The sequence below is a fragment of the Protopterus annectens genome, chromosome 3.part0 (genome assembly GCF_019279795.1).
Source record: "Protopterus annectens isolate FY-2018-M chromosome 3.part0, PAN1.0, whole genome shotgun sequence".
Classification (NCBI taxonomy): domain Eukaryota; kingdom Metazoa; phylum Chordata; order Ceratodontiformes; family Protopteridae; genus Protopterus; species Protopterus annectens.
In genome coordinates, this window is record NC_056731.1 from 1,526,143,638 (window position 1) to 1,526,170,362 (window position 26,725).

Here is a 26,725-nt window from a genome sequence, read left to right on the forward strand (position 1 = left end):
TACTATGGCCACCTCCCTGAGAATGTTTGCCAATGCCATATACCCCAGTAGGCCATTCAGATATATCCTATGGGCCTCCATTACAGTAGGTATTACACAGTGAAAATTCTAGAGTGGCTGGGTTTTTCTTGCAGTTTTTACTGAATAGTTTACCTGGGTTACATTTCTACCCTTTGGTTTGGCTATTAGTTGGGATATTTTGTAGGCACCTTAATGTTTATGGGCATCAGCTGGGTTTTAAGTCTTGTGTTTCTGAAGTATAGCCTAGCAATCCACTTGTGCAATGCTGTTGAGGTCGCTAAAAGGGCTAAAACATACATGTTCACAGCTAGTGGGGGTTGGCTTCATTGGTTGGAATGTACCCATAAAGACTTAAAAGTAAAAAGTCCTGAGCACTGAGAAGCCATGTAGCTGAAACAATGTATATCTTTAAGGAGTCATTTACATATATCCCATGGGCCTCCAGTATGATCTATGGCAACAGGCATGTACATACCTGTCATGGATGCAAAGGATGACCATCACAAGAAGTGTAGTCTGTACCTGCCACAGTTACACTACTACCATCCTCAAGACACTGTCAAGGTTGGCAACAACATCATGCGTGAGTTGTATACAGATCCTTTTCTTTACAGGGGGCATAAAGGCCAGCACAGCTTTTACATCGCCAGACCCCATGCTGCAGTCTCCCACAGTATCTCTGCCACAGCACCCCCATTGCAGCTCACAGTTACCCCATTGCAAATCCCCTAGTGCCACTCCCCACCCACACCATTAAGGAGATCACGTTTGACACAGATAGCACCACTCTCAATGACTCCTGTCTCTGCATGTGGTGACCTGTGGTCTCATACCGGCTGGCAGTGTAAATTGCCACGGATCTCTGCTTCTGCTAGCACCTGTACAAATGATGATGGTTGTGATCCATGCCACACCCTATTTATGTGGTATAATTGGAGATATCTGATGTGCAGTCTGATACAATTATGTACTGCCCACTACAGTCTGTTGGATAACATTACATGCATCATTTTGTTCTTCATGACATCATACTCCCACAGTGTACATTTCAAAGCCTAAATGGTGGACTAGACATTGCTCTTTTGCTTGCCTTGCTGTATACTGTCCATGATGCCATCTGGTGGGGTATAGTGCTGCTGTTGGTCTGCTGGCATTTGTGTTACTGCTGGAGGAAGACAAGGTGGTCACTGTAAGTCATGCTGCTGCACTGCTGCAGGGTCCTTGGCATGCTTCCTGGCTTGTCTGGTGATGCTGAATCATGTTATGCAGCATGCAAAAAATATTTGGCATGCCATAACCATGCATGCTACAGTGTTCTTCATATAAATCCAAGCAACAGATCTGTGGTTTCATCATACCTTGTACCCAAAAATATTTCCAGTTTGCATCTTGGCTGATGCTATCCTGCTGTTGGGTCATGCCTTGTGAATTCTGTATGGGTGTCATCAGACAGGGTTCCACAGGGTAACCTGCATCACCTGTAACACACTGGTAACAGGAGGTAGAGATTGGGGGTGTGGGGGGTTACTGTTCTGTATCTGTTATGTACATGTCTGTGGCTATGTTGATACATCAGTTTGCGCTTTCCTAAGAGATGGTCCTGTGGGATGTCTCCATGCAGGAAGTAGCAATACGGATGACTCATATACCATATGTGGGATTCATGGGCACTGTTAGGGTGCTGTGTGGACACATTGGTTATTAGCCCCTTTTCAGTCACATCTGCTACCCGGTACTTGATGTAGTGCTATCCATAGATACTGGATTATTACTACATGGGTGCAGTCTGTAGCTCCCAACACTTCGAGGAGGTGGGCAGCAACATAGAGGTCATGCATGGTGGTGTCTCTCTCCTGTGTTGTATTGGGAAAGGGGATGTGATTCTCCACATGCGGAAACAGTATATTGAGGAATGTTCTGTGTATCCTACACCAAACACCTGCAAAATACTGAGAATGTCTCCAGTTTCTCTTAAAAGACCCTGTAGCCAGTATGATAAGTCTTGCTCATACCTTGCTATCCACAGGTATAGAAAGCTTTCACATTCCTGCAGTTTTAGTCTGTTGGCCAGATTCGTCTTCCAATGTCTGCATGATATCTCTATCTACAAGCAGCCATTCCTAGACCTGTACATCTGTTAACTGCTGTGAGATAATCCTCTGTTTATATCATCTTTACTGCACATGTGGCCACATCACACACTACAACAGCTGGCTGCTGCTTGCAGTCAGTATTACTGCACTGATGTAAAGCTACTGCTGCCACCAATATAACTCAAGAACCACAGTTTTTGGTATGCTTTTTACATTTTACAGATGCAAACACATGCACCACTTCACATCTGCTACCTATGAATCACAACTTGCTTTCCCCATTATTTATTCTTATACCCATCTTTCTGCCTTTTGGCCTGTAGTCCCATAGTGCAGCATGGATCTATGAATCACTACTTAGCTGTGTGCTCTCATTTTTGTTGCAAAGCCTTGTAGCATAGTTTCACTAACGGTTAAAATCCCCATGTCTTATAAAATTAAATGTCAGTACTGCGATGACACTATTACTGGCAGTTTCAAACAACTAAAGAATCTGTAGACTTAGAAAATAACAGTCAGTGACAGGAGAAGATGTTGAAAACCCTTATATTGGAACAAGACTGGGATTCGGAAAGGGCTACAACCAGCACTCAGCCCTAAGGTGGGTGAAAACCCAATGGCAGTAGCCCTTTCTGATTCAGAAACAGCCCTTGGTAATTATTCTACATGGTTAGTAGATCTAGTATTTTATGCAGTAACACATTATCATGCTGATTCTGAAAAATATTACATAATTCACATCTCTGAACTAGCCACTAAATCTAATTGGGCATCCTGGTCTAATAGAGAATGACACATGCCCTTTCTTCTAGTAAATCCTAAGCACAAGTCTGAAACTTATGCAGCACTGCATCACAAAGCTGTGCAGGATTTATAATCTTGTCACCGTTAAATATTAAGTCTTGTATACATTAAGCTCATCTTTATATGGAAAATGCATTTTAAACAAAAATGGTAGATCTAATAAGTCATAAACAATACCTTATTACAAACGATTCATGCCACTATGGTTTTTTTGCCTTCATATGGTAAAATCCAACTTTTTACAGCATACCAACCCCACATTTATTCATTCAATTAAAATCCAACCAACATAACCATCCAAGCAAGCAAAACAATTAATAACATTCAATAATTTGAACAGTGCTGGTTTGAAAAACAAGCATTTGTCAGTACAGTGTAAAATGAGTATAAATAGTTTTTTTAAGTAACACAATCTTTGACAAAGAATCTTTCATAGATATTACTATAAACCTAACATTCTAATAAAATATATACCTACAACTATGTGAAATTGTGTTTAAAACAACTCTGTCACATTCAATTAACCATTTAAACCTTTGTGTTTGAGTGTGACATATTAAAATTATTTTGCATTCTGGAACAAAGAATTTTGAACATCACCGCTGCAGTTTAATTCTAGATTTAAAAGAATGAAACAAATGAGCATACATTGCACTGATATTTGGCTATACAGTTGTTTTTTACTCCTGATGTATACAAAATGTTCAATTATTCTGATTTTAACTTTCCACTTAGTGTGGCCCATGTACCATTTACTTCTCTCATAGTTACATGGAATAATATATGTAGCTTCTGCTGCATTACAGGTCAAAAGTGCATTCATTTTAAGTCACAGTCCATTTATTTTTGTGTTATGTAAATTCACCATTTCAAACATACCGTACAATGTCCACAAGGCAAAATATCTTTCCAAGTTTGTAAGTACTCCTACCCATGCCTGTTAGTCATCCCTCATTTTCAGACTGAACCTCTTTTCTTTTTTTTTTTTATTTGTTTCCTTTTATTTTTAGTGATCCCATAAATTGTCTGATAGTCTTGTTATGTTTTCACTTATACCTCTTTTCTGAAGGGTAGATAATTAGTTTCAGATAATCTTCCCTAACAAGTGCTGTGAATTGGACTGAATGTTCCTCACCTCCACAGAACCCAGTGACATCTGTGCTATCTTCCATGTGTTCTGCATTTATTTATTTATTTATTTTACATTTGTTAACCGGGATGGTCCGACTGGATACATGTCCTTTTTCAGCGGAGGCCCGGGGAGAAAAGCTCCAACAGAGTTACATTGATAATTAGGTACAGTAAATGAGCTGAAAGAACTTAACAAAAACATAGGCTATTTACATACAAGTACAAGACTGCCATTACTATTTCTGAGATTACTACAAATGTAACATTAATAACATATTAGCAAGGACGGTAGGCAGTATAATGACATAGAGTTAGACAGGATACATATTTCTTTATCACAGTATACAAAGTACTTATCATCTTAGCTAGTTGTTTATGTTTTAGTTAATGTCACAGAGCTAGTCTGGGTTTGAGCAAGGACATAGCCAGTGTGACTTGAAGTGGAGTTTTAGACTATTTTTGAATTGACTTAGAGAAGTTGCAAGCGTGATGTTATTTGGGAGAGAGTTCCATATTTTACCAGTGGTGTTGGCAAATAGCGTCACCACCTAGGTTGAGAGATTTAGTTGTTTGGACAAGGAGTCTGTTTGCTGAGCGAAGGCAGCTTAGATTGGAGTAGGGAGTCATTAAGATTTTTAGTGCTGGGGTATTCTCAGGTTGTTTAAGGATTTTGAAGGCCTCTATGAGTTGGGACTGGTGAAGAAGGTGTGGGAATTCTATCCATCCAAGCTTTTTCAGGTTAGTACAGTGGTGTGTTCTGTAGGGTAGGCCTGTAACGAACCTGGCAATGTGATTATAGCAGGATGAGAGCTTGGCCAGATCAGATTTGTTAAGGTGAGTGAGGACAGGAGAGGCATATAGTAGGGTAGAGAAAAGGTGTGAACGGGCTGTGGCTGCCCTGGCATTCGGGGTAAGGAAGGCTTTAATTCTATATAGGGTCCCAAGTTTCTTGTTGACTGACTTAATGGCTTGGTTGATATGTATATCAAATCTGAGTTTATTGTCAATGTTTACTCCTAATAGCTTTGTATAGGTGTCTGGGGAGATGATGGTCCCATTATTGGATTTTATAGTGAAGTTTTCAGTCGGAGATCTATTGGTTGGGTAGAAGAGAAGTAACTTGGTTTTGTTTGGATTTAAGATCAGGAGATGGTTGGCAAGCCAGTTTTCGACTTTGGTGAAGCTATGTTGGGTGGTAGTTAGTAGATTTGCAAGAGAGGCATTGGAACATATTATAGTCGAGTCATCTGCATATTGAATGCAGGTGGCTTCAGGGATGACTGTTTGGATGTTGTTTATGAAGACTGAAAAGAGGAGAGGTCCTAATATGGAACCTTGAGGAACTCCTATGGTATTTGGTAGTAGGCAGGAGAGCTTGTTTTGCCACATTACTGCTTGTTGTCTCCCAGTGAGGTAAGCTTGAAACCAGTCAAGGGCTGGAGTATCTAGATACATTTCATATTTTAAGGGTTTGCAATGCCTGTAATATACTGATGGTCATCCTCTGAATAGCTTCAGTCATGTTAATGCCCTTGGAGAGAGAGATGCTTAATAACTGTATACATGTAATCAAGACAAAGCTTCATAAAACCATTTTAAAGAAGAATAAACACTTTCTTCTTTCAGCTGGTGATGGCTCTTCCTATACATTCCAGAAATAATAATTTTTTTGTATTGCAGACTCACTATAATTTGTGTATATAATTAATCAGAAATAAACCCTCCAAAGTCTCATTCCACATATATCACTGACAACATTTTGCTCCTTGTGTTTTGTCATTTTCCTGGATTTTCATTTTCAGCATGCATTACTTTATATTAAAAACAAACTGCTGTATATTAAACTGTGCTGACAGTTTTGCCAGACTTTTTTCATCTGCATCGTGCCATCATGTGTATCAACCCTTTTGCAAATACTCATAACATCTGTAGAAAAAAATGCTTTTTCTCTGTCTTCTGACTCCAGTCTGTAATTTCATTTATAGATGTTAAAGACTAGTCCAAGCATTGAGCATGCTGGGGATACACTAGTAACTCCCCTTTCCCACAATGAGTAATATTTTATCATTGTCAGTCATCTGCTGTGATGCAAACTTTTACCCAAGCTAGTACGTTTCCACTAATTTGAAAGTTATCCCTATTTTATGTTCATTTATGTGTGACATACTGTAAAGTGTCTTTGTAGTCTAAATAAGCTGCTTTCACATACCTTACCCCACTTATTCTACTTTAGTATCCTAATCATAGGTTCATAGGTGTGTACTAGGCTAATGGCCCTGGATCCTTTACAAGCCTAGCCTATAGAAGTGCCCTGGCATTGTGCCGCCCGGCATTAGTGCCCAGTGCCTCTATCAAGAAGAGCCACTGGAGTGATCCCCATGTTGAACTTTCTATTACCCATCCACTCATCAAGATTTCTCTTGAAGAGGGACATCGAGGTGCTCTGCTTGACATGTATGGGAAGTATATTCCAGAGCATGGGCAGTCTCTGGGTGAGGAACATGTCCCTCCAGCATGTTCTGTTGATTATGGTAATGAGGTTGAGGTCTCTCTGGAGCATGTGGTGTGGAGGGATTGGGATTTCTTTAGGTGTAGCATTTCTAACAGAGCTGAGTGAGACATGGCTTTGTAAGTCAAGCAAAGATCACCTCTAAGTATGAGACAGAGAATAGCTAGAGTCTTTTGAGTCTGTCCATGTAGGACATGTGTTTAATGCCTATAATCCTCTTCATGAGGTACTTCTGTGGCCTCTCCAGCTGTTGCAGGTGTCTAGTGAGGTACATGCCAAATGGGGCGCTGTACTCAATGATTGGTCTAATGAGGGAAGAGTAGAGAGAGATAATGACCTCTTTCTTCCTGGATGCAAAACTCTTGGCAATGAGATGTGCCATATAGAAGGACTTTCTGACCACAGTAGCAATGTGGTAGTCAAAGGAGAGGTTGCTGTCAACCTGCATCCCCAGATCTCTTATAATGCCTTCAGTGTTCGGTGGGCTCCTATCGATGTGGTAATTAGCGGGAACTGAGTTTTTACCAAAGGGGATGACAACACATTTTTTTGGCATTAGGCTTAAGGCCATGGTTTCAACACCAGTCCTTGGTCTCAGTGAGGCCTTTCTGTAGGATGTCTGCATCACTTGGAGAGTTAATAATGGCTCCCAGCTTGCAGTCATCTGTGAACTTTGTCAGCCAGAGTCCCTTTGTGTTGGCCTGGACTTCTGAGAAGTAGATGCCAAACAGGAGAAGACCCAGGAACAATCCCTGTGGGACTCCACTTTTGACTGGTCAGCAGTCTAACTTGGAGTCTACTACTTTCACACTGTGTGTTCTATCTGTGAGCCAATTTGTAACCCACCTAGTGATATAGGGGTTGATGCCTAGTTTGGTGAGTTTATCAATAATTGCTGAGTGAGGAATGGTATCAAAGGCTTTGGCCAGATGGAGGTAGACTGTATGCACTGCCTTACCTTCATCCACAGCCCTGGGGACTGACTCAAAGAAGAAAAGCAGGTTGAGCAGGCATGATCTCCCTTTCACAAAGCCAAATTGCGTGGGGTCTAGAGTTTGGAGATTTCCTATATCTTTGTTAATCAGATCCATAATGATGTGCTCCATAGCTTTACATATCAGATTCATCAGGCTAATGGGGTGATAATTCCCAGGGTCTGTAGTCGCTCCCCCTTTATGGAGAGGGATGACTGTAGCAGTGTGCCATTTGGTAAGGACAAAGCCTGAGGTGAGGCTGTGACAGAATAGTGGTGCCAGTTCGCTTTGTAGTTCATGTAGAACACAGCCAGGGATATTATTGGGTCCCATGGAAGCTGTATTCTTGGCCTTGGACAATGCAGCTTTAACCTGTGCTGCAGTAATGCTGGATGCCTGGCATTCTTCCGGTATTGTGATTAGTCCTTGGGGAGGGGGGGGCGGGGTAAAGTTGTCACTGAATCTGTCAGCCTCAAACTCAGATTTGACTGAAATTATCTACCTTCTGTGAATTTGTGTTACCAAAGGCTCTGTGATCTTCTGCCCCAGGAAATGAATCAGTCTTTTCTTCCTAATGGATTCCAGTATTCTGATTGCTATGGATGGCAGGATGGCTTGTCTTCAGTCTCCCATCTCTGTTGTGCTGCCACTCTTATGAAGCTGAATCACATTTGTCTTCTTCTTACCTACTGGGACCACCCATTCTTCCTATGGTTTATTTTTTTCCTTAGGTCCTTTATAACTTTGGGGTGAATTCTGTCTCACTGTACCACATTGTATCCTTGCAGTCTTATGGTTTTATTGTGATCCTTCCCTCCATGAAATAGTTCTGATCAACTCCTAGATTAAGAATATATCCTCCCTCTGCTGTTATCTTCTTTTCTCCACCTTTTTTGGAAAGCTGGGCAGTAGTAGCAGTTCAGCATTTCTATCCTTTTTTTGTCACCATGTGCCCAAACTTCTCATCCTTTGTTATCTGTAGTACGTTTAGTGATGTGCACAGAATCTTACAGTTGGCAAATGAAGACTGAGAAAATCAAAACGATTACCATGTGAACTTTATTAACAGTTCATAAGTGTATTCCTCTCTGCCAAACTGCTAGACTACTTTATTAATGCCCTTTTTGTGATTTGTTGCTTCCCTGATAGAGGTCGTAATTCTATCCCATTGTGGCTCCCTCCTTTCATTTTAGTAATAATGCCATAATTAAGCATTATCTCATCTTGACAAAGTTCCTTACCTGAAGCTAATATTGTAAACTGATAAGGTGCACTGATTACTTTGCTACCTTATGCTGCTTTGTTGTCAATGTTGGTTTCTAGCTGAGGTGACTGTCATGTGTAGTTAGATGTTCTCAGTATTTCTCTATGGGATCTCTGGCCATCCAGGATTGGTTCTATGACTTGTGCCTGTTACCTACAGAGATGAGATCCAGTTTCCCATGACCCTGAAAAGGATAAATCTATGATCGGAAAAATGAATGAGAAATGGGCTTAGAAGAAACATTTAGATTGAGGCGAAGGGCACTGCCATCACTGTTTGTTAAATGAAGAGCCACTTTCAATTCTAAATTTACAAGATCGGCTCCGTTATTGAGTAATCAGTCTAAGAGTTTTATCCCCCCCATTGTGGATTTAGGTTACAATGCTTAAAGTTTGAATCCTGCCTTTTACTGGACACAACATTTAGTTAACTAAAGGTCCTGATTGCTGGTATGGAGAAAGATGCTGAAAAGGAAGGTTTCATGTCATACGCCTTGGGGCACACTACTAGTTACATTCATACCCTGGGGCACACTACTAGTTACATTCATACCTTGGGGCACACTACTAGTTACATTCATACCTTGGGGCACACTACTAGTTACATTCATACCTTGGGGCACACTACTAGTTACATTCATATCTTCTGAGAAGGTATCTGGCACCTTAACTATCCCCTTCACCATGTACAGATTAACTTTTAAGGTGCTGAGCATATTAATGACATCAGCAAAAGATACAGGGTTGAATGCTTTGGCCAGATACAAATAAGCTCTGTGAACAGAATGACTACTATGTGACCTTCTCTAAGTTAACTAAACTCACTAGGCAGTATCTCCCTTTGACAAAGCCAAACTGATCTGAGTCTATCCTGATAAGAGTTTTGATAACATAGTTAATGAGGTTAGATGTGGTGTGTTCAATGGCTTTGCAAATCAGAATAGTCAGGCCAATGGGTTTAGAGTTTTTGGGGTCCATTTTAGGGCCACCTTTTTGTTGGGGCATCACCACTACAGTTGATAGCACTTTGGGGAAAAATTCTATAGTTAAGTTCAGATTAAACAGTTTAAGAAGGGACTTAACAAGGGTATGTTTGGAGCTATTTATTAGGCATGCAGGTAAATTATCAGGCCCCATGACAGTAGTATTTTTGGTTTTAACAAGCATCTTCAGTATGTATTCCTTTGTGATAGGAGGAAATGTAAGGGATTTGGGAATTTGTAGAATTAAAACAGTTGTTATAGGGGTAATGTTTGCACTTAATTTGCCTGCAAGTATACTTGCTGTGTATTATTGAGTATGAGTGGTTGGTACCATTTGGTTAAGTTCAGAACACTACTCTTTTGGAATGATAGGCAGTGATTAGCCTAAGAGTCAAGAAATTGGATTACTCGTTGCCTTCTTGTTTTCTGTCTTGGGAATCAGTATACTTCATGGGAGTAGCTACAATACTGAGCATGACCTTCAGAGATGGTTATTGTCTTTCCATTACCTGAAGATGAATGTTTACATTTATTACATTTATCTTTAGAAAATTCCCAAAAAATACACACGTTTTCACATTAATTTTTATAAGTAGTCCACTGCTCTTCAAATTTTACTTCATGAAAACTATAATTATGTTGTCCGAGCAGTACTGATAACTTTGAAGGTATCCTCAAATATATACTTTTATTGCTTTATTTTCCTTCTCTGATAATGACATTAGAAAAATTCAGAACAGATAAGGTTCCTGCTTTACACATTATCTGTAAAATGAGATTATGTATTCTATAACTTCTTGGATGTTTCCTTGCCCTTAGGAACTGCTACCATACTTTCTAATCCTTGGCAGACTGTCTGTGGCAGAAGCATTCCACTTTGTTTGCATGCCCAGAGTGCAATGATACTGTAACTGTCCAATAATGTCCAGGCAGTAAAAATGTTGAAATCAAAAAACTGTTGGGGAGAGAGAAATTCATAATAGAAGCATAATTCATTTACATTACTTGATTAACAAAAAGAGTGAAACTTGTCAATGTTCCATGAGCATGATATTTTCTTGTCACCATTAAATACCATTAAAATTTAGACCTTCTTTGGACAGAACATTATCACAGCAACTTTTTTTATAAAAATGGTCAGTGTGGATTACCTCAATAAAAAAAATCTCAAACCTAAAAGAAAATAAAGCCTACATATGTTTACCGGGTCTGTGTTTGCACATCAAAAATTGCAGCGAACGGCAAATAATCGAACATTAAGAGAGAAAGTTTAATGTACCAAAAAAGCTTAACTGTGAAAAATAATTAATCGAATGGCCATAGATGGCCAACATCGCAAAAGTAACCAACCAAGGTAGGGGGCACCATCCCCCAACTATATATACCAACTCCAAGATCGCACAACAGTGGGGAATAGGGTAAATTTAAAAAAGGTTTTCTTCGCTTACCTTATGCACCACAGTACTTTCTGGTTGCTGGCCAGCCTTGACTATTCGATGAATTATTTTTTGCTGTTAAGCATTTTTGGTATGTTAAACTTTTGCTGTTTAACGTTCTATTATTAGCCGTTCGCTGTAAATTTTTTTCGATGTGCAAACATAGACCCATGTTTACCAGGTTTATGTCTGTCTGGATTATACATGGCAGTTCATTTCCTTAAGTCAGGACTGGATGTCTTTGGTCTGCTGCAGAATTATGAACTGATTTTCTTTCAAGACAGAGAATAATGGTGTGATATGAGACTCCATAGTACTAAGTCTTTCTGATTCAGAGTACATTCTACCACTGAGTTTTTTCCCTTGCAGGGGCATCAGAGTGGTGGGTGGTCCTGTGGACAGAGTTGTATGCTAATGTGGCTTCCCAGGGGGTAATTAGCCATGTACTCTCCCCAACAATTTCAACAACTTACAATTTGCTCAGCAAAGTAAAATTTTACTCTGGGATGAAATATTGACTTGTCAAAAAAAACACAGCAGTCACCTATTCAATCCTATGGAATTATATACAGTGCAGATAAGTTCAGCAAAGATGTCGGGTGGGTGTGAATATATATATATATATATATATATATATATATATATATATATATATATATGTGTGTGTGTGTGTATATAAATACAGTATGCTGCTTTTACTGTATTTGTGTTTCTTCCTACTTTATTTTGCTTTTGCGTCATCTTAAAAGTACTCGGTTGTATTTATTACTTCTTGGTGTAACTCATTCTAAGCCTTTTAGTTTAAGCACTTGGGCTTCAGACCAGTTGTTTTACATTAAGAAGGTTTGTGGTCTGCACTGTAGTGGCAGGACAGGTAGCTTACATCCTTCTAAGTTGGGAACTGCTGATTGAGGGCTCAGTGTCAGTTATTCTAAAAGTGTATTAATTCTGGTTTAAGCACTTGGGCTTCAGGCCAGTTATTTTACATTAAAAGGGTTCATGGTCTGCACTCTTGTGGGAGGAGAGGCTGGACTCTGCCCTTCTGAGCTGGGAATTTCTGGTTAAAGGCTTACAGTGCCTGCATATTTGAACTGCTTCTTACTGAAATTGGTACACCTTGTTTGCTGTAGCATAGACTAGATCCAGGCCTGCTGAATCTAGCTTTGTTTGTATAACTTGAGCACTAATCCAGGCATTGTTCAAAGTATTCACTTGTATTTATTACTGCTTGGTAGTAACTTGATTAAAGTGTAGCTATCATTCTAAGTCTTTTGGATAAAGCACTTGGGCTTCAGACCAGTTGTTTTACATTAAGAAGGTTTGTGGCCTGCACTGTGGTGGCAGGACAGGTCGCTTACATCCTTCTAAGTTGAGAACTGCTGATTGAGGGCTCAGTGTCTGTTATTCTAAATGTGTATTAGTTCTGGTTTAAGCACTTGGGCTTCAGGCCAGTTATTTTACATTAAGAAGGTTCGTGGTCTGCACTCTTGTGGGAGGAGAGACTGGACTCTGCCCTTCTGAGCTGGGAATTTCTGGTTAAAGTCTTATAGTGCCTGCATATTTCAACTGTTTCTTACTGAAATTGGTACACCTTGTTTGCTGTAGCATAGACTAGATCCAGGCCTGCTGAATCTAGCTTTGTTTGTATGCTTGTTTGCTTGTTATTTCCCTGAAACGCTAATACCACCTAAAACGCGGCTTTTGAGCGCTTCTGTGGATCCCTAGTGACATCTGCATTGCTTACTGTACTTATTTCCTTGTTTCACTTAAAAGAAAGTTACTGTTTGTTGTTTTTGCATTTAAGTTACCTGTAACACATTGCATTTAAGTTACCTGGCACTTGCTCACTAAAGCAATTATATAAGTCAGCACTAAAAAATTAAAAGCACTACACCCTCACAAACTCCCCTTGAGTACCTTGTTCCCCATTGGCCCTTTTTTCAATTATAAAGGAATTCCCAATACTATTCTAGCATGTCCAAAGGTCAGTTGTCAATCTCCTCTCTGGTCCAGCTGGTGAATCTGGGAATCTTGAGGCAATGTTACAACTGCCTCATGTACAGAGACAACCCTCTCCTCCTCCCAACAAATTCCAACACATGTGAGAGATGCATCCATATAGCCAAACTGGAGGCTAAGCTCTCTCAACTCAGTACTGGCGTAACCAGTCAGGAGGAGAAGGAAACCACACTCACTACAATTCCAGTCTCACATAGACCTGCCACGACAGCAAACCAAACACATAAACACACAAAAATATACTCTGAGGCTTTAAATAAAAATCTGCCTAAGCAGCAGAGACCTCCAAAGCAGACACCCAAGCAACCGCTACTCCAAAACAAAACACGTGCAACGCATAGCTCACAAAGCCAGTGTGCTGAACAGTCACAGCCCTTAAGGCTAAACAACACACCTAATACACTTGTAATAGGTGACTCTATCGTCAGGCACACTGACGTCCCACTCACCAGGCTGAACAAGGAGAAGGTCACGGTGAGCTGCCTGTCGGGCGCTAGGATCCGCCACATAACACAAGCACTCAGGTCACTCCAAGGCAAGTACAAATATGACTCAGTCATTGTCCATGCTGGTGTGAATGACCTGAGACGACCTCCTGAACTACATGAAAAGAGACATAGAGGAGCTCTCTGAGCATGTGGCCCAGGCCGGTATGACCCTGACCTTGAGTAGCATCTTACCCTCACCAAGAATGATGCCACAATATGAAGACAAGAGGATCAATTTCAACAATTGGCTTAAGTATTGGTGTCATTCAAAGGGGATCCAATGCCTGTCAGCCTGGGATGACATGCTCGACAAGCCACGATGCTTCGCTAGGGACGGCTTGCACCTGTCACCCCTGGGCTTTTGGATATTGGCCAAGGCTCTTGCTACCCCCATAGTGCCTTTTTTAGACAAGGCTCAAAAGACAAACCCACCTCCATAGGTATCACAAGGGATAAGAAACTAAGAGTAATGCTACTCAACGCTAGAAGTCTAAACCTCAAGATGCACGCACTCAAAACTCTCCTTAGCATGGAGAACATCGATATCTGTGCAGTAACAGAAACCTGGTTCAAGGCTCCCGAGAGCACCCCAGCACTACCAGGTTATACCTTATACCATGCTTTTTGGCCCCAAAACTTGGACCGACCCACAAAAGGAGGGGGAGTATCAATATTCGTCAAAGATACCCGCACATCCAGGTTGGTGGCACAGCACGAAGCATCAGAGACTATCCATGTGCAACTAACAGCGGGTAAAACTGCCTTCCAGTTTATAGCCTGCTACAGACCACCCTCCCAAACCCAGGAACCCCACTCGGCCTTCCTGAGAACACTGGAAAATATGAAGGTCTCTCCAAACACCATTATATTGGGTGACTTCAACTACCCAAACATAGACTGGGAGCATTACTCTAGCTCCAACACCCTAGCCCAAAGGTTCCTAGAATTTATAAACTCAAATGCTATGGAACAACTTGTTACCACTCCCACAAGAGGGGAAAACATACTGGACCTGATCATCACCAACATGGTGACTCTATGCTCCAGACCAGAAGTGTATCCCTCACTGGTAAGATCAGACCATAAACTAATCTCACTGGATATTCACATCCCGACCCCACCCCTGCCCAGAAAACCACAGTGAAAAACTTCTCTAAAGCAAATTTCACACTCCTCAAAACCGAGGTGGAATCCTTCAAAGCCCCCGGGCCTGTGGAAAATATGGCCCAGACCGCAGAATCCTTTATAAACTCATTCTATGAACACCTTCAGGAATGCATGGATCATGCGATCCCAAATAAAACCAAGACCCAATCCTCCAAAGGCAGACGTCCTGTCTGGTGGACCCCAGCCATAAACAAACTATACAATAGAAGGAGGAAGCTACTAAATGATAGAGCAAAATCCCAAAAAGGAAGGCATCTCTGATCAGTATTAGCAAAAAACTACGAGCACTCATAAAATCGTCTAAGGCCAGCTTCGAGAGAAAAATTGCACATGACACTAAGGATAATCACAAGGCTTTCTTTAGTTATGTTAGGAACCTGGGTGGTAATTCTCAGACATGCTCAGAATTAGTCCAAAATGACAAAAAATACACCAAACCCACAGACATTGCCAACATCCTAGCTGACAGGTTCAGCACAAACGCCCCCCCCCTCCCCACCAAAAGGGCAAATATCTATCCCAGCAGAGTGCTGCCCCCCTGACATCTCAGATGCTCAGGTAAGAGCTGCCCTCTCCAAAGCAAATAACACAGCATCAATGGGACCAGATGGTGTCCCGGGCTGCGTCCTACATGAACTCCAAAAAGAGCTAAACCCAAACATAAAACTACTGTTCAATCTCAGCCTTACTACAGGATATGTACCCAAAGAGTGGCATACAGCAACAGTGGTCCCTCTCCACAAAGGTGGTGTCTCAACGGATCCTGGAAACTATCACCCCATAAGCCTGACTAACTTGGTCTGCAAAGCTATGGAAAGGATCATCATGGACCTCATAAATAAAGATATTGGGGACCTACAGACACTAGATCCTACCCAGTTCGGCTTTGTTAAGGGCAGATCCTGCCTCTTAAACCTGGTTGATTTCTTTGAAACAGTCACCAAGGCCATTGACGAGGGGAAGGTGGTCCACACAGCCTACCTGGACCTCGCAAAAGCCTTCGATACAATACCACACTCGGGCATTATAGATAAGCTCACCAGCTTAAATATAAACCCCTATGTCACTAGATGGGTTGCAAACTGGCTCAAGGACAGAACCCATATGGTTAGAATTGCTGGAGCCATGTCAGACTCCAAATCAGTTACAAGTGGCATCCCACAAGGCTCAGTCCTGGGACCTCTCTTGTTCGGTATATATTTCTCGGAGGTACAGGCCAACACGGAAGGACTGTGGCTGACCAAGTTTGCAGATGACTGCAAACTGGGCGCCATAATCAACTCTCCAGCCGACACAAGCATCCTCCAAAAGGGCCTCATAGAAACAGACAACTGGTGCCAGAGCCATGGCCTCAAGCCAAACGCCAAAAAGTGTATAGTCATCCCCTTTGGCAAAAACAAAGTGCCCACAAATTACCACATAGGTGGTAATCCATTAAGTACTGAAGAAGTAATTAGGGACCTGGGGACCCAAGTTGATAGCAATCTCTCATTTGACAACCACGTGGCCAAAGTGGTTAGAAAAACATTTTATATAGCCCACCTAATCATGAAGGGATTCACATCTAGATCAGGGGAGGTCATCGTGCCTCTTTACTCATCCTTCATCAGGCCTATAATTGAGTACAATGCCCCTTTTGGGATGTACCTTACCAGACACCTGCAGCAACTGGAAAGACCCCAAAAGTACCTCACCAAGAGGATCAAAGGGCTCAAACAGATTCCATATGCTGCCCAGTTAAAGAAACTCCAGCTCTACTCAGTGGCATACCGCCTGTTCAGAGGTGATCTGTGCCTGACGTATAAAGCCATGTCCAACCCAAAATTAATGGACATGCTGCACCTCAGAAAATCCAAATCCCATCGAGCTATGCGCTCAAGAGACTTGAACCTCAGCACTGAAATAAATAGGACATGCTCGAGGGACAGATTCATAACCCAGAGGCTCCCTTCACTCTGGAATAAAATCCCAGTCCAGGTTAGGCAGAGTCCCTCATTGACTCTCTTCAAGAGGAATCTTGATGAGTGGATAGGAGATCGTAGGTTTACCCCGGGTATCACTTCTGTGTCACTCTTAGACAGAGGCACAGTATACTAACCTCAAAAAAGGGCATAGCAAAATTAATTTAAAATGGGTGGCGAAAGCCAAACACATTCTGGCTAGGCTTATAAATGCCCTAGGGCAGATAGCCTAGTATGAACCTATGAACCTATGAACCTATATATATATATATATATATATATATATATATATATATATATATATATATATATATAAATATATATGTATATATAAATATTTATATATATATATATATATATATATATATATATATATATATGTGTGTGTATATATATATATATATATATAAATATATATATATATATATATATATATATATATTATATATATATATATTATATGGTTTACAATCACATAGTTGATTGCACTGTGTGCGATCAATGTATCTGTGTAAATCAGGTAGCAGAACCATTAGTGTGAGTACTATATTGTCAGACCTTACAATAGCGAACAGCTGCTGTAGCAAGGTTTGACAGAGTAGTACAGATCACACTATAGTGGGGATTGGGAAATGTACCCTTTCCTCAGTGTAGTGCGATCTCGGAGTTTGTATATATATAAGTAGGGGGGTGTGGGGGGCTGGTGCAGGGGAGCTTGCCTCCCTGCAAAACATGTTAAAATATGTTTAGTGGCTAAGAGAATTTCAGTGAAGTTGAAATCTTCGACATTCGACTTCGCTAAAACACTCAGTTCGGCATTTACTGTGGTCGGTGTTGAGATTTCTGAACATTTTATATATATGCAATTTCGGCCACAGTAGTGTCCAACATGTGATAGTAAACCTATAAATATATATTTATCTATATATATATATATATATATATATATATATATATATATATATATATATATATATATAGCTGTACTTGGTAAGAGTGAACACTCAGAACAAACATTCTTTTTACTTCATTATTTTCAGTTTCCAAATAAAAAAAATCAATCTTTTTTGAGTGTTTGTCATTTAATGAAACAGTCTCATGCATTTGATGTGTGTGTGTGTGTCTGTGTGTGTGTGTGTGTGTGTGTGTGTGTGTGTGTGTGTGTGTGTGTGTGTGTGTGTGTGTGTGTGTGTGTGTGTGTGTGTGTGTGTGTGTGTGTGTGTGTGTGTGTGTGTGTGTGTGTGTGTAATACTAATGTGTGTGTGTGTGTGTGTGTGTCTGTCTGTTGGAGGTGCCTTTGCTAGAGTGATACATGGACCACTAAAGTGAACAGTAATACGGTCAGGTGTAACAGATTGTGTGCAATTCAGAGACATGCTAATGAGACAATAATGAGGTCATTCTCATTGCAGTCATACCTGTCATTAAATCATATTTTCTCACCATCACACTAATTAATGAATCTGTGTTGGGAAATTAGTGCAAGATATAACCATTTCTCTGAATCCTAAGGTTGGTCTTACGTATTTTCCATAGTGGGATTATGCAGTGCTTGTGAATTTCACTGCCAAAACAAATGCCCTGCTAGAGAGTGTATTTTTGTATTCCAAACTGATGTCAGCAGCAACTCTTAAAACATCTTTAGGACAATGTTGTAGCTGATAACTTTCACTCGTGCAGATACTGTACATATATCTCTACAACTGAAAGAAACTGCAGTTTGAAAATATGCATAATAGTGAGGGAGCTGAAGGTTTAACAGCCAGTGTAGTTAGAGTGCAAATCATACTTTCCAATCATCTGCTTTTTTTATCATCATTTCATTTTAATTTGCAGGTTACTCTTTCACAGATTATGCAATTCCATCTCCATCTCCAGCTCCAGATGAATCTGAAGGTAAAAACATTTCAACTAATAAATATTAATAAAGCAAACTAAGATGCATCCTTCATGGTACAATTATGTGCAATTATATGCTGTACTGTGATTTAATTGTTCAGAAGCACATTGTGATGGTTGTATATAAACTTACCACTGTTTTGTTAGTAAGACTAAAAACAAATGTCAAATGTAAGTATGTGACTAAACACCTGCCACTGTTTTTTTTTTCTTATAGCATGGAAATCTGTATAAAACTTGTATTTTTTTTCTTTAAAATATATAAAATTGAATAATTTATGTTTTTCAGTGGAGATGGCAAACGTTATGCAAAAAAGTAATTATTTCCTCAAAGACTACAGGATATATGATTGCTTACTTTTAACTTTTTTCTTACAGTGCTTTTCTTAGTTGCAGCATGTCAAATTGAATAAGCAAAAATGTTCTATAAACAGGAAAATTTCAGTGATGGCTAAGGGTGAAATAGATATTTTACTATAGTAACAGAAAGCACAGAGGCAGACAGAAGAGTTGAAACAGAGCCCCAAAGCACAATGGGGAAAGGTTATGATAAAATTCAAACGTGGAATTATATTAAACTTAGACGAGTGAGGTGGGTACAGTAAAATAACATGATGTACTGACCTACACCTGTCCTGACAACATCAGAGTTTGATTATTGTACTCACTCCTATAATAGGAATATCACTAGAAAAGGAAAGTATGAAGCCTTGAGGGGAATTACCCATCATCCTATGCAACTTCCACTACATCCTCAGTTCCTTAACAATGTGAGACACAGAAGCACTCATACTGAAGATGTCATAAACACACATTTCAGGGGATTGTAACACATGTGCAGACTGATAGAAAAGAAACAAACATAGGTCTCAAGGGATTTTAACCCACGCCTCTCTTAGTGCTGTTCTCTATACCAACGGATTAGCAAAGTGAGCTACAGACAAACTCATACTGAAGGTGTCATAAAGCACACATTTCAGGGGGAATGCAACACGTGTGCAGACTGACAGACCTTAAGGGATTTGAGCTCATATCTTCTTTAGTCATATTCTGTATACCAGTTCATTAGCAAGGTGAACCACAGTAGAACTCAGCCTGTAGGCATCATAAAACACACGCTTCAAGGGAATGTAATATTCTTATATTGCAAACTGAACACTGTAAAACAACATGCAGTCCTATGAGGATTAGAATCCTCCACCTACTGAAGTGACACTGTAGAAATCACTTCATGAGTACACTGAGCCATAGAAGCAGTTAGACTAAAGGCATTTGGAAACAAAACCTGAACTCACCAACTGTTTCAGAAGTGAGACAGTTGTCTCTCTCATGTATACATGGTGCTCTATTAACCGTTCCACCAACTCCTTATCCTGGAATATTGTTCATATTCACCTAAGGTGCTGCTAGAGGTGATGACCAGTGCCACAAGCTTTACCACCACATGTAGAAGAAACACCTTCAGATGATATTTCTAAGAATCCCTGACAGTGTATGTAATTTGGTAGATTTTAGCAGTTTTTAAATATATCTATATTTGTTCCTACCCTAGGCTTTAGTGAGCTGGCTGGAGGTTACCCCCCCCCACACACACACACACACACACACACACACACACACACACACACACACATATCCCAGCTTCTTTTGGTAGCCTGCTCTCTTATAACCAACAGCAGAAATTCCTGCTTATATCATGTCAATATAAAAGCGTATATTATTGGATTAAAAAAGTTAAAAGTACTTAGTAATCTTGTTTGTACAACAAGAATTCTAAAGCATAGGAGAAATAATTGAAATGCATCTATCCATCTGTTAACCTGTAGTACTTTCCTCTCTCTAGTCTCTATTGCTTCTCTTGATCATCCTCACCTTAGCTTCTTTTCACTGATTGTTTTTCTTGTTATGCAGCTGATTGAAGGGTTGGTCCTTACTACACTCAGGTTTGCTTTCCCCCCAACCCTACCTCATTTCTCACTCACATCCTCTTCATCTGCACTTATGTCTCAATGACCACACCCCTAACACAGCCACTCTCTATGGTTCTCAAATCATTAATCTTCCCTTCCAGAGGAAGATTCATAACCTACATTCTCATCCACCTAAATCTATTTTGACCATCTCCCTACCTTCTATAACAAAATCTACCTGTCACTGTAATATTGCACCCTTACAAATCCAACCTTTCCTTTCTCTCAAATGTAACACTAAATCTATTCCCCTATACAACCCACTCTGTACATTCACTAACATTTACCACTTTCCATTCTTCCTCATCCTCCCCTTTGTTTTCCATGTCAATTCCAACTCTGACCCACCTGGTCTTATAAATTACCAGTAATACTTTTTGTCACCTTACATTTGTCTCTATAACGATCTCCTATTCCACACACTCACTCTTAACAATAATCTGATGATTTTGCTGCTTTTATTAATAGCATCTGCCATCCTTAACACTCTTCAAAACCTTCATCCGCACTCAGTCACATTGACCAACCTGTCCCCACCATCTCTATCTCAGGAGTTCATCTTAATAACCTATTATTACCATGTACTACTACAAATAACAACATCCTCTGATATGACACATACTCTTCCTTGCCTCTCTCACAGTTCTCGCTCATAACTCCTCTTACCACTTCTTTTTAACTACCCCTGGTTCCTTCTCCACCTCAAATTCATCTAACCACTTCCTTCTCATCTCACCCAGTTTATATAATACTTTCCGTATTCAACCCATTAAACATCTACATCTAAAATCTATACAGGGACAACTCAAACAACACCCCAAAATAAAGTTAAAACTCAAATATACTTTTGCTTACAAACTCTTACCCACCTCAGTCCACTTCTGTGGCCCATTCTCACATCCAAGTAAAAGTACTTTTTCCAGGCTACCAGCTTAATCAATGCAGACAGTCAGTAGTCAAATCATCTTTAAAAAATGTTCACATAAATATCAGAAGTATTATCAACAAAGTCACAGATCTGCATGTCTGGTTAGCTTTACATCCCCCAGACATCCCGGCATTTTCTGAAACCTAGCAGAAACCACATATCAAAGATGAGAAAATAATTCCCCAAGGCTGCAGCATCCTTAGATCATATAGAAACCTGTAAAAAGGGGGTGTCTCAGCCATATTGTACTTAAACACCCACCAACTGTCACTGTACCCCCACAACATTCCAATTTTCAACAATGCTAAAATTTTCATCTCCCTTGTCAGGCTAAATGAACATAAAAACCTTTGTATTATTCTCTGCACATCTCTACTGGAGATAACAGGTCCACAATGGTGCATATTTGTTGTCTTATAAAACTACAACTATTCTATATGAAACTATCACCCTAGGAGATCCAAACACTGACTGGTTTCATCATTATTTTCTCGGAGTAAATTGGAGAATCCTTAGAGCAATAGATGAAGCAGTCACCCACTTCACTACAAACCTCCTTTACATACTAAATAGCCAAGTCACCCCAGAAGAGAAAGGATTAAACACATGCACTCAGGATCACAAGTACCAGTATGACTTTGTCATAGTCCATGTGGGTGTAAATGACATGAGATGCATCCCTCTGGACTAGATGAAGAGAGACATGGTGGAACTCTTGGATTATGTGTCCCAGGACAGTATGAGCCCAGCACTGAGCAGGATTCTACCCTCTACAAGGGTGATGGCACAATATGAAAGGAAGATGATTGACTTTAACAGCTGACTTTGCTTTTGGTGTCACTCCAAGCAGGTGCAATATTTATCAGCATGGGAGGGTGTGGTCCACCGACCATGGTGATTTACCAGGGATGGTCTGCACCTGTCATTTCTAGGTTTTCAAATATTGATTAAAACATTTTCCACACCCACTGTGCCTTTTATAGGCAATGCCAAACTGACAAAATGCCTAACATAGCAAACACATCCCTAGAAAATCTAAAGGTGTTAATTACTCAATGCCAAGAGCCCAAGCAAGGCTCCCTTCAAACTCTCCTCACATTGGAAAATGCAGCTGTCTGTGCAGTTATCACGACATGTTTTAAAGCCAGGGAGATCACCCCAAGTAATGCAGGGCTACAACACCTTCCACACATTTAGACCAGCTACTGTACAGGTAGGGGCTAATGGTGAAGGTTTCTTGATTTACATCAAAAACAACCATACTTCAAGGCTGGTCAGACAGAGTAAAACACTTGAGCTTCTCCATGACCAAATCACTATAGGCAATGCTCCATACAATATCTATGCAAGCTATAGATCCCCCGATGACCCAGGAAACCCATAATACTTACTGGAGTCACTCACCATTTGACCCAATACCATATTCATGGGTGACTTTAACTACCCGACTATAAACTGAGAATCATACACAACTCTAAATGTGCAGGAGCAGAGATTCCTGGACTTCGTCAACACAAACCCCAGGATCAGATAGTTCATATACCCACTGAAGTAGGAACATACTGGATTTGGTCTTCATTAACATCAGAGAATGCCCCCCCCCCATTTAATATCCTCTCTGGTGAGGTTGGGCCATGAAGCTGTGTCATTTGAAATAAAAACAAAACCCAGTACACCTTCTAACCCTGGAACATTTAGGGACTATTCTATGGCAAACCTACCATTAATTGATATCATATTTCAAGCCCTTTAATGCCCTTAGAAAATAGTGCTGCGTATGTGGACTTTTTCACAGAGACAATGTAGAGTCATTTCAATAGATCTATAGAGACAGCAGTGTCTACCAAGAAAAAAGACAAAAACAAACACAAAAAACAAACCACTGGGTGGAATCCTAATATAAATATGTTGTACAATACAAGGAAGAAGGTCATGCCAAAATAAGGAAGTGCAAAACTCACCAGAATAAAAAAATCTCTTGGTGATCTAAAAAAGGAACACAAAGAATAAATCAAGTCTATCAAAGCCAAATTTGCGTTAAAAATACCCCTCCAGGCCAAGAACAGCCATAAGATTTCTTTAGCTATGTCAGTAACATCAAAGGCAGTACACAACAATGTGTAGAACTAACTGTAAATGGAACCACCTACATTAAGCTGAAATATATAGCAAATCTGTAACCCCCTCTCTCCCCCAGCCACCCCATTAGTAATACCACTGAATATACCCTCCTCTCAAGCAGGTCGTTGATGTGCTGTCCAAGGCTAAAGATACTGTAACAATGGTCCCTCACACTATCCCAGGATGTCACCTAAACAGCATGAAGTGTGACCCATCAGGAAAGACCACTACATTCATTACTTAACCATAGTCTCTAGATAGGCTTCTTACCATGCTAAACAAGCCTAGGAATGGGTTTTAACATGGGTCATGATAAGGGCGAGGTTTGTAGTTCGGCAATAGCAGTGAACCCCTATCTTGACCCATGTTAAAACCCGTTCCTAGGCTTGCTTTTGAAGTTCGACATTGCCGTGTTCGACTTTCCATTGTCGAACATAGTGCGGTCGACCGAGTGTCATTCGAAATTATGATAGTAAATCATTTGATCACTTAAACCATAGCCTTTATTTATCCCTTAAAATAATCTTAGGTCCCTAAACTTGTCAAATATGTTTGGGTGGCATTGTTAGACTCAGAAAGGCCTGTGTGGTCATTAGCCTAATATATACCTATGAGCACAACACATGCCTCTGGCGAACACCTGAAACTAGGAAACTTATGAACATTTGGGGCAAAGTTTAGAAATCATGGCAATAACACAAAATCTCTCTGATCTCACCAAAAATACAATCTGGACAGACAAAATAAATTATTATTGTAGACTGTTAGGCAAAAGCTATAATAACACCAAAAGATTCTGGAGCACCAACAAAAATCTCCTATCCCCTGGCAAGTCCCAACAACCCAACCCTTGCCCTGGCACTCCCCCCAGAAAGTACTGCCTCACTGTTTAACTCAAAGTTAATTTATATCATAACCGCTCTGCTCAATACAAACACCTGTTTTACAGGCAGTGATTTCACCCAAATAAATATTTCCCCTACTTCTGTCTCCTAAGCTACGTATGCATTGTCATTTAAAAACAGCCATTAAAAAAAAAACACCACACTAGCTACCAACAACTAACAAAGAGAATATTTAAAATCATTGCCAATGTCATTGCTTCCCTTGGCTTTCTCTATACTCATCAATAGATCCATTAAATTTATTTTTTTTATTTATTTATTTTTTTTTATTTTAACATTGGTTGACCGGGTTAGTCTGACTGAGCAAAAGCCCATTTCAGCAGACTCAGGAGATAATTAAAAATGGCATGCATGAAATTTAAATAGTTAATGTAACTATACAAAGTGTTGTAAATGTAAAAAGTTGACATAATTGTACACTCATATACACAAGTATACTATATACTCATATACAAGTATACTATATGCATATACTAATTGATAACAATCTTACCTTTGATTCCCATATTAACAGTGCTATAAAAACAGTCAACAAAAAATTAGGATCCCTCTAAAAGGATTAAACCCTTTCTGACTCCACTAGCCAGGGCCACTATTGCCCATACCCACTTAATCCCTACCCTTCTTTATGTCTCCTCTATATCTACTAAACTATGTAAAAACAACCTGAACAAGCTGGCTATCTCCTACAATAATATTGCCAGATTTGCAACTGGGTCTGCCTTCAGAACTCAACATTGTAACAATCTTAACTAGGATGGCTAGAGTTGCCAAATCTACTACTATTTAACCAATTAACAGTTGCCCACAAGATCCTGTATCAAACTAACACACCAATACTTACAAACCTTATCACCCCCTATAATAACTTTAAGACCCTATGCTCATCAGATAAACTACTTGTACAGATAGGTAAAACTAACAATATGGCTGGAGACTCTTTGTTCTCTAATACCATGGGCAAAACCTGGAACTCCCTCCCCAGTGACCTGACCTCCCTTTCCTCAGTAACACTATTTAAAAGCAAAATTAAACCATACCTTAAATCACAGTGGTTATGCCCATGTGCTAACCCTGACTAACTACCTCACTTATCTCTGGGTACTAATCACCATACCTGTATAAGCTAGTTACTTTTCTGCTAACTATAAAGAGAGTGTGCTTTTACATTTAAAATAATGTTATTAGAGATATCTTTGTATGGCTAACCATAGCTGATCTGTACTATCATTCTGTAAGCAGAAATGCAATGAAATGTAATGAATGGCAAAAATCTGTAATGTACCTGCATTTGTAAAATGTCACATAATACAAATAATACTGTGTTTTGTAGAACTTTTCTGCCTAAGCCTCTACTGAAAATGGACATAAATTCAGTTGGACTAGCCCAGTCAACAATTGTAAAATAAATAAATAAAATTTAGAACATTTGCGTATAGGTATATACAGTATAAAATAACACAGTACAATTCAGCAAAAAAACAGTGAACACTAGTTAGAGGCAGAAGTTAAGCTAGGATACACTGTTAAAGTAGTAATAGGTTTGGGGCTGGAGGGAGGCCAAGGTAATTTATGTAGGTTAATTTAAGAGTTTTTTAAGCTATTTGAAATAGTAATAGTTTTTATGGACAGAGGGAGTTTGTTTCAAGAGTTGGCAGCAGAGTTAACTATATAGAAGTTTACCAGTAGTTTTTTTGGGCTTGTAGATTTCTAGGAGGTGTTGGTTGGATTTACAAAGATTGCTATTAGGACAGCAGAGAGAAATAATGGGTGAGAGAGCTGAGTAAGAGGTAGGTTTGTTTAGGATGGTGTGAGTTAGTTGCAAATGAGGGGGGAGGAGGAGTTGGAATTCAGGCCAGTGACATTTTTTTAAAGATAAGCAGTGGTGTTTGTGATAGGGTAGATTTGCAGCAAATCTAGCAATCTTGCTGTATGAAATTTCATGTTTGGACATAAGGTTGATTTGTATGTTAGTGAGAATTGGGGTGGCATATAATAGTAGGTAGGTCTGAGCCAGAGAGAGTTTGGATTCTTGTGATTGAAATTTTTTGTT

The 26,725-nt window shown here is 39.9% G+C and overlaps 1 protein-coding gene across 1 annotated transcript in view; it reads left to right on the forward strand.

Annotated features, from left to right (window-relative positions):
* The window catches only part of EMILIN2 (elastin microfibril interfacer 2), a 566,143-nt gene that overhangs the window by 431,285 nt on the left and 108,133 nt on the right, over positions 1-26,725 (forward strand). Inside the window, exon 6 of the mRNA XM_044065564.1 lies at positions 18,686-18,745. Within this exon, the coding sequence (XP_043921499.1) occupies positions 18,686-18,745 (60 nt within the window). The remainder of the gene's footprint in view (positions 1-18,685; positions 18,746-26,725) is intronic.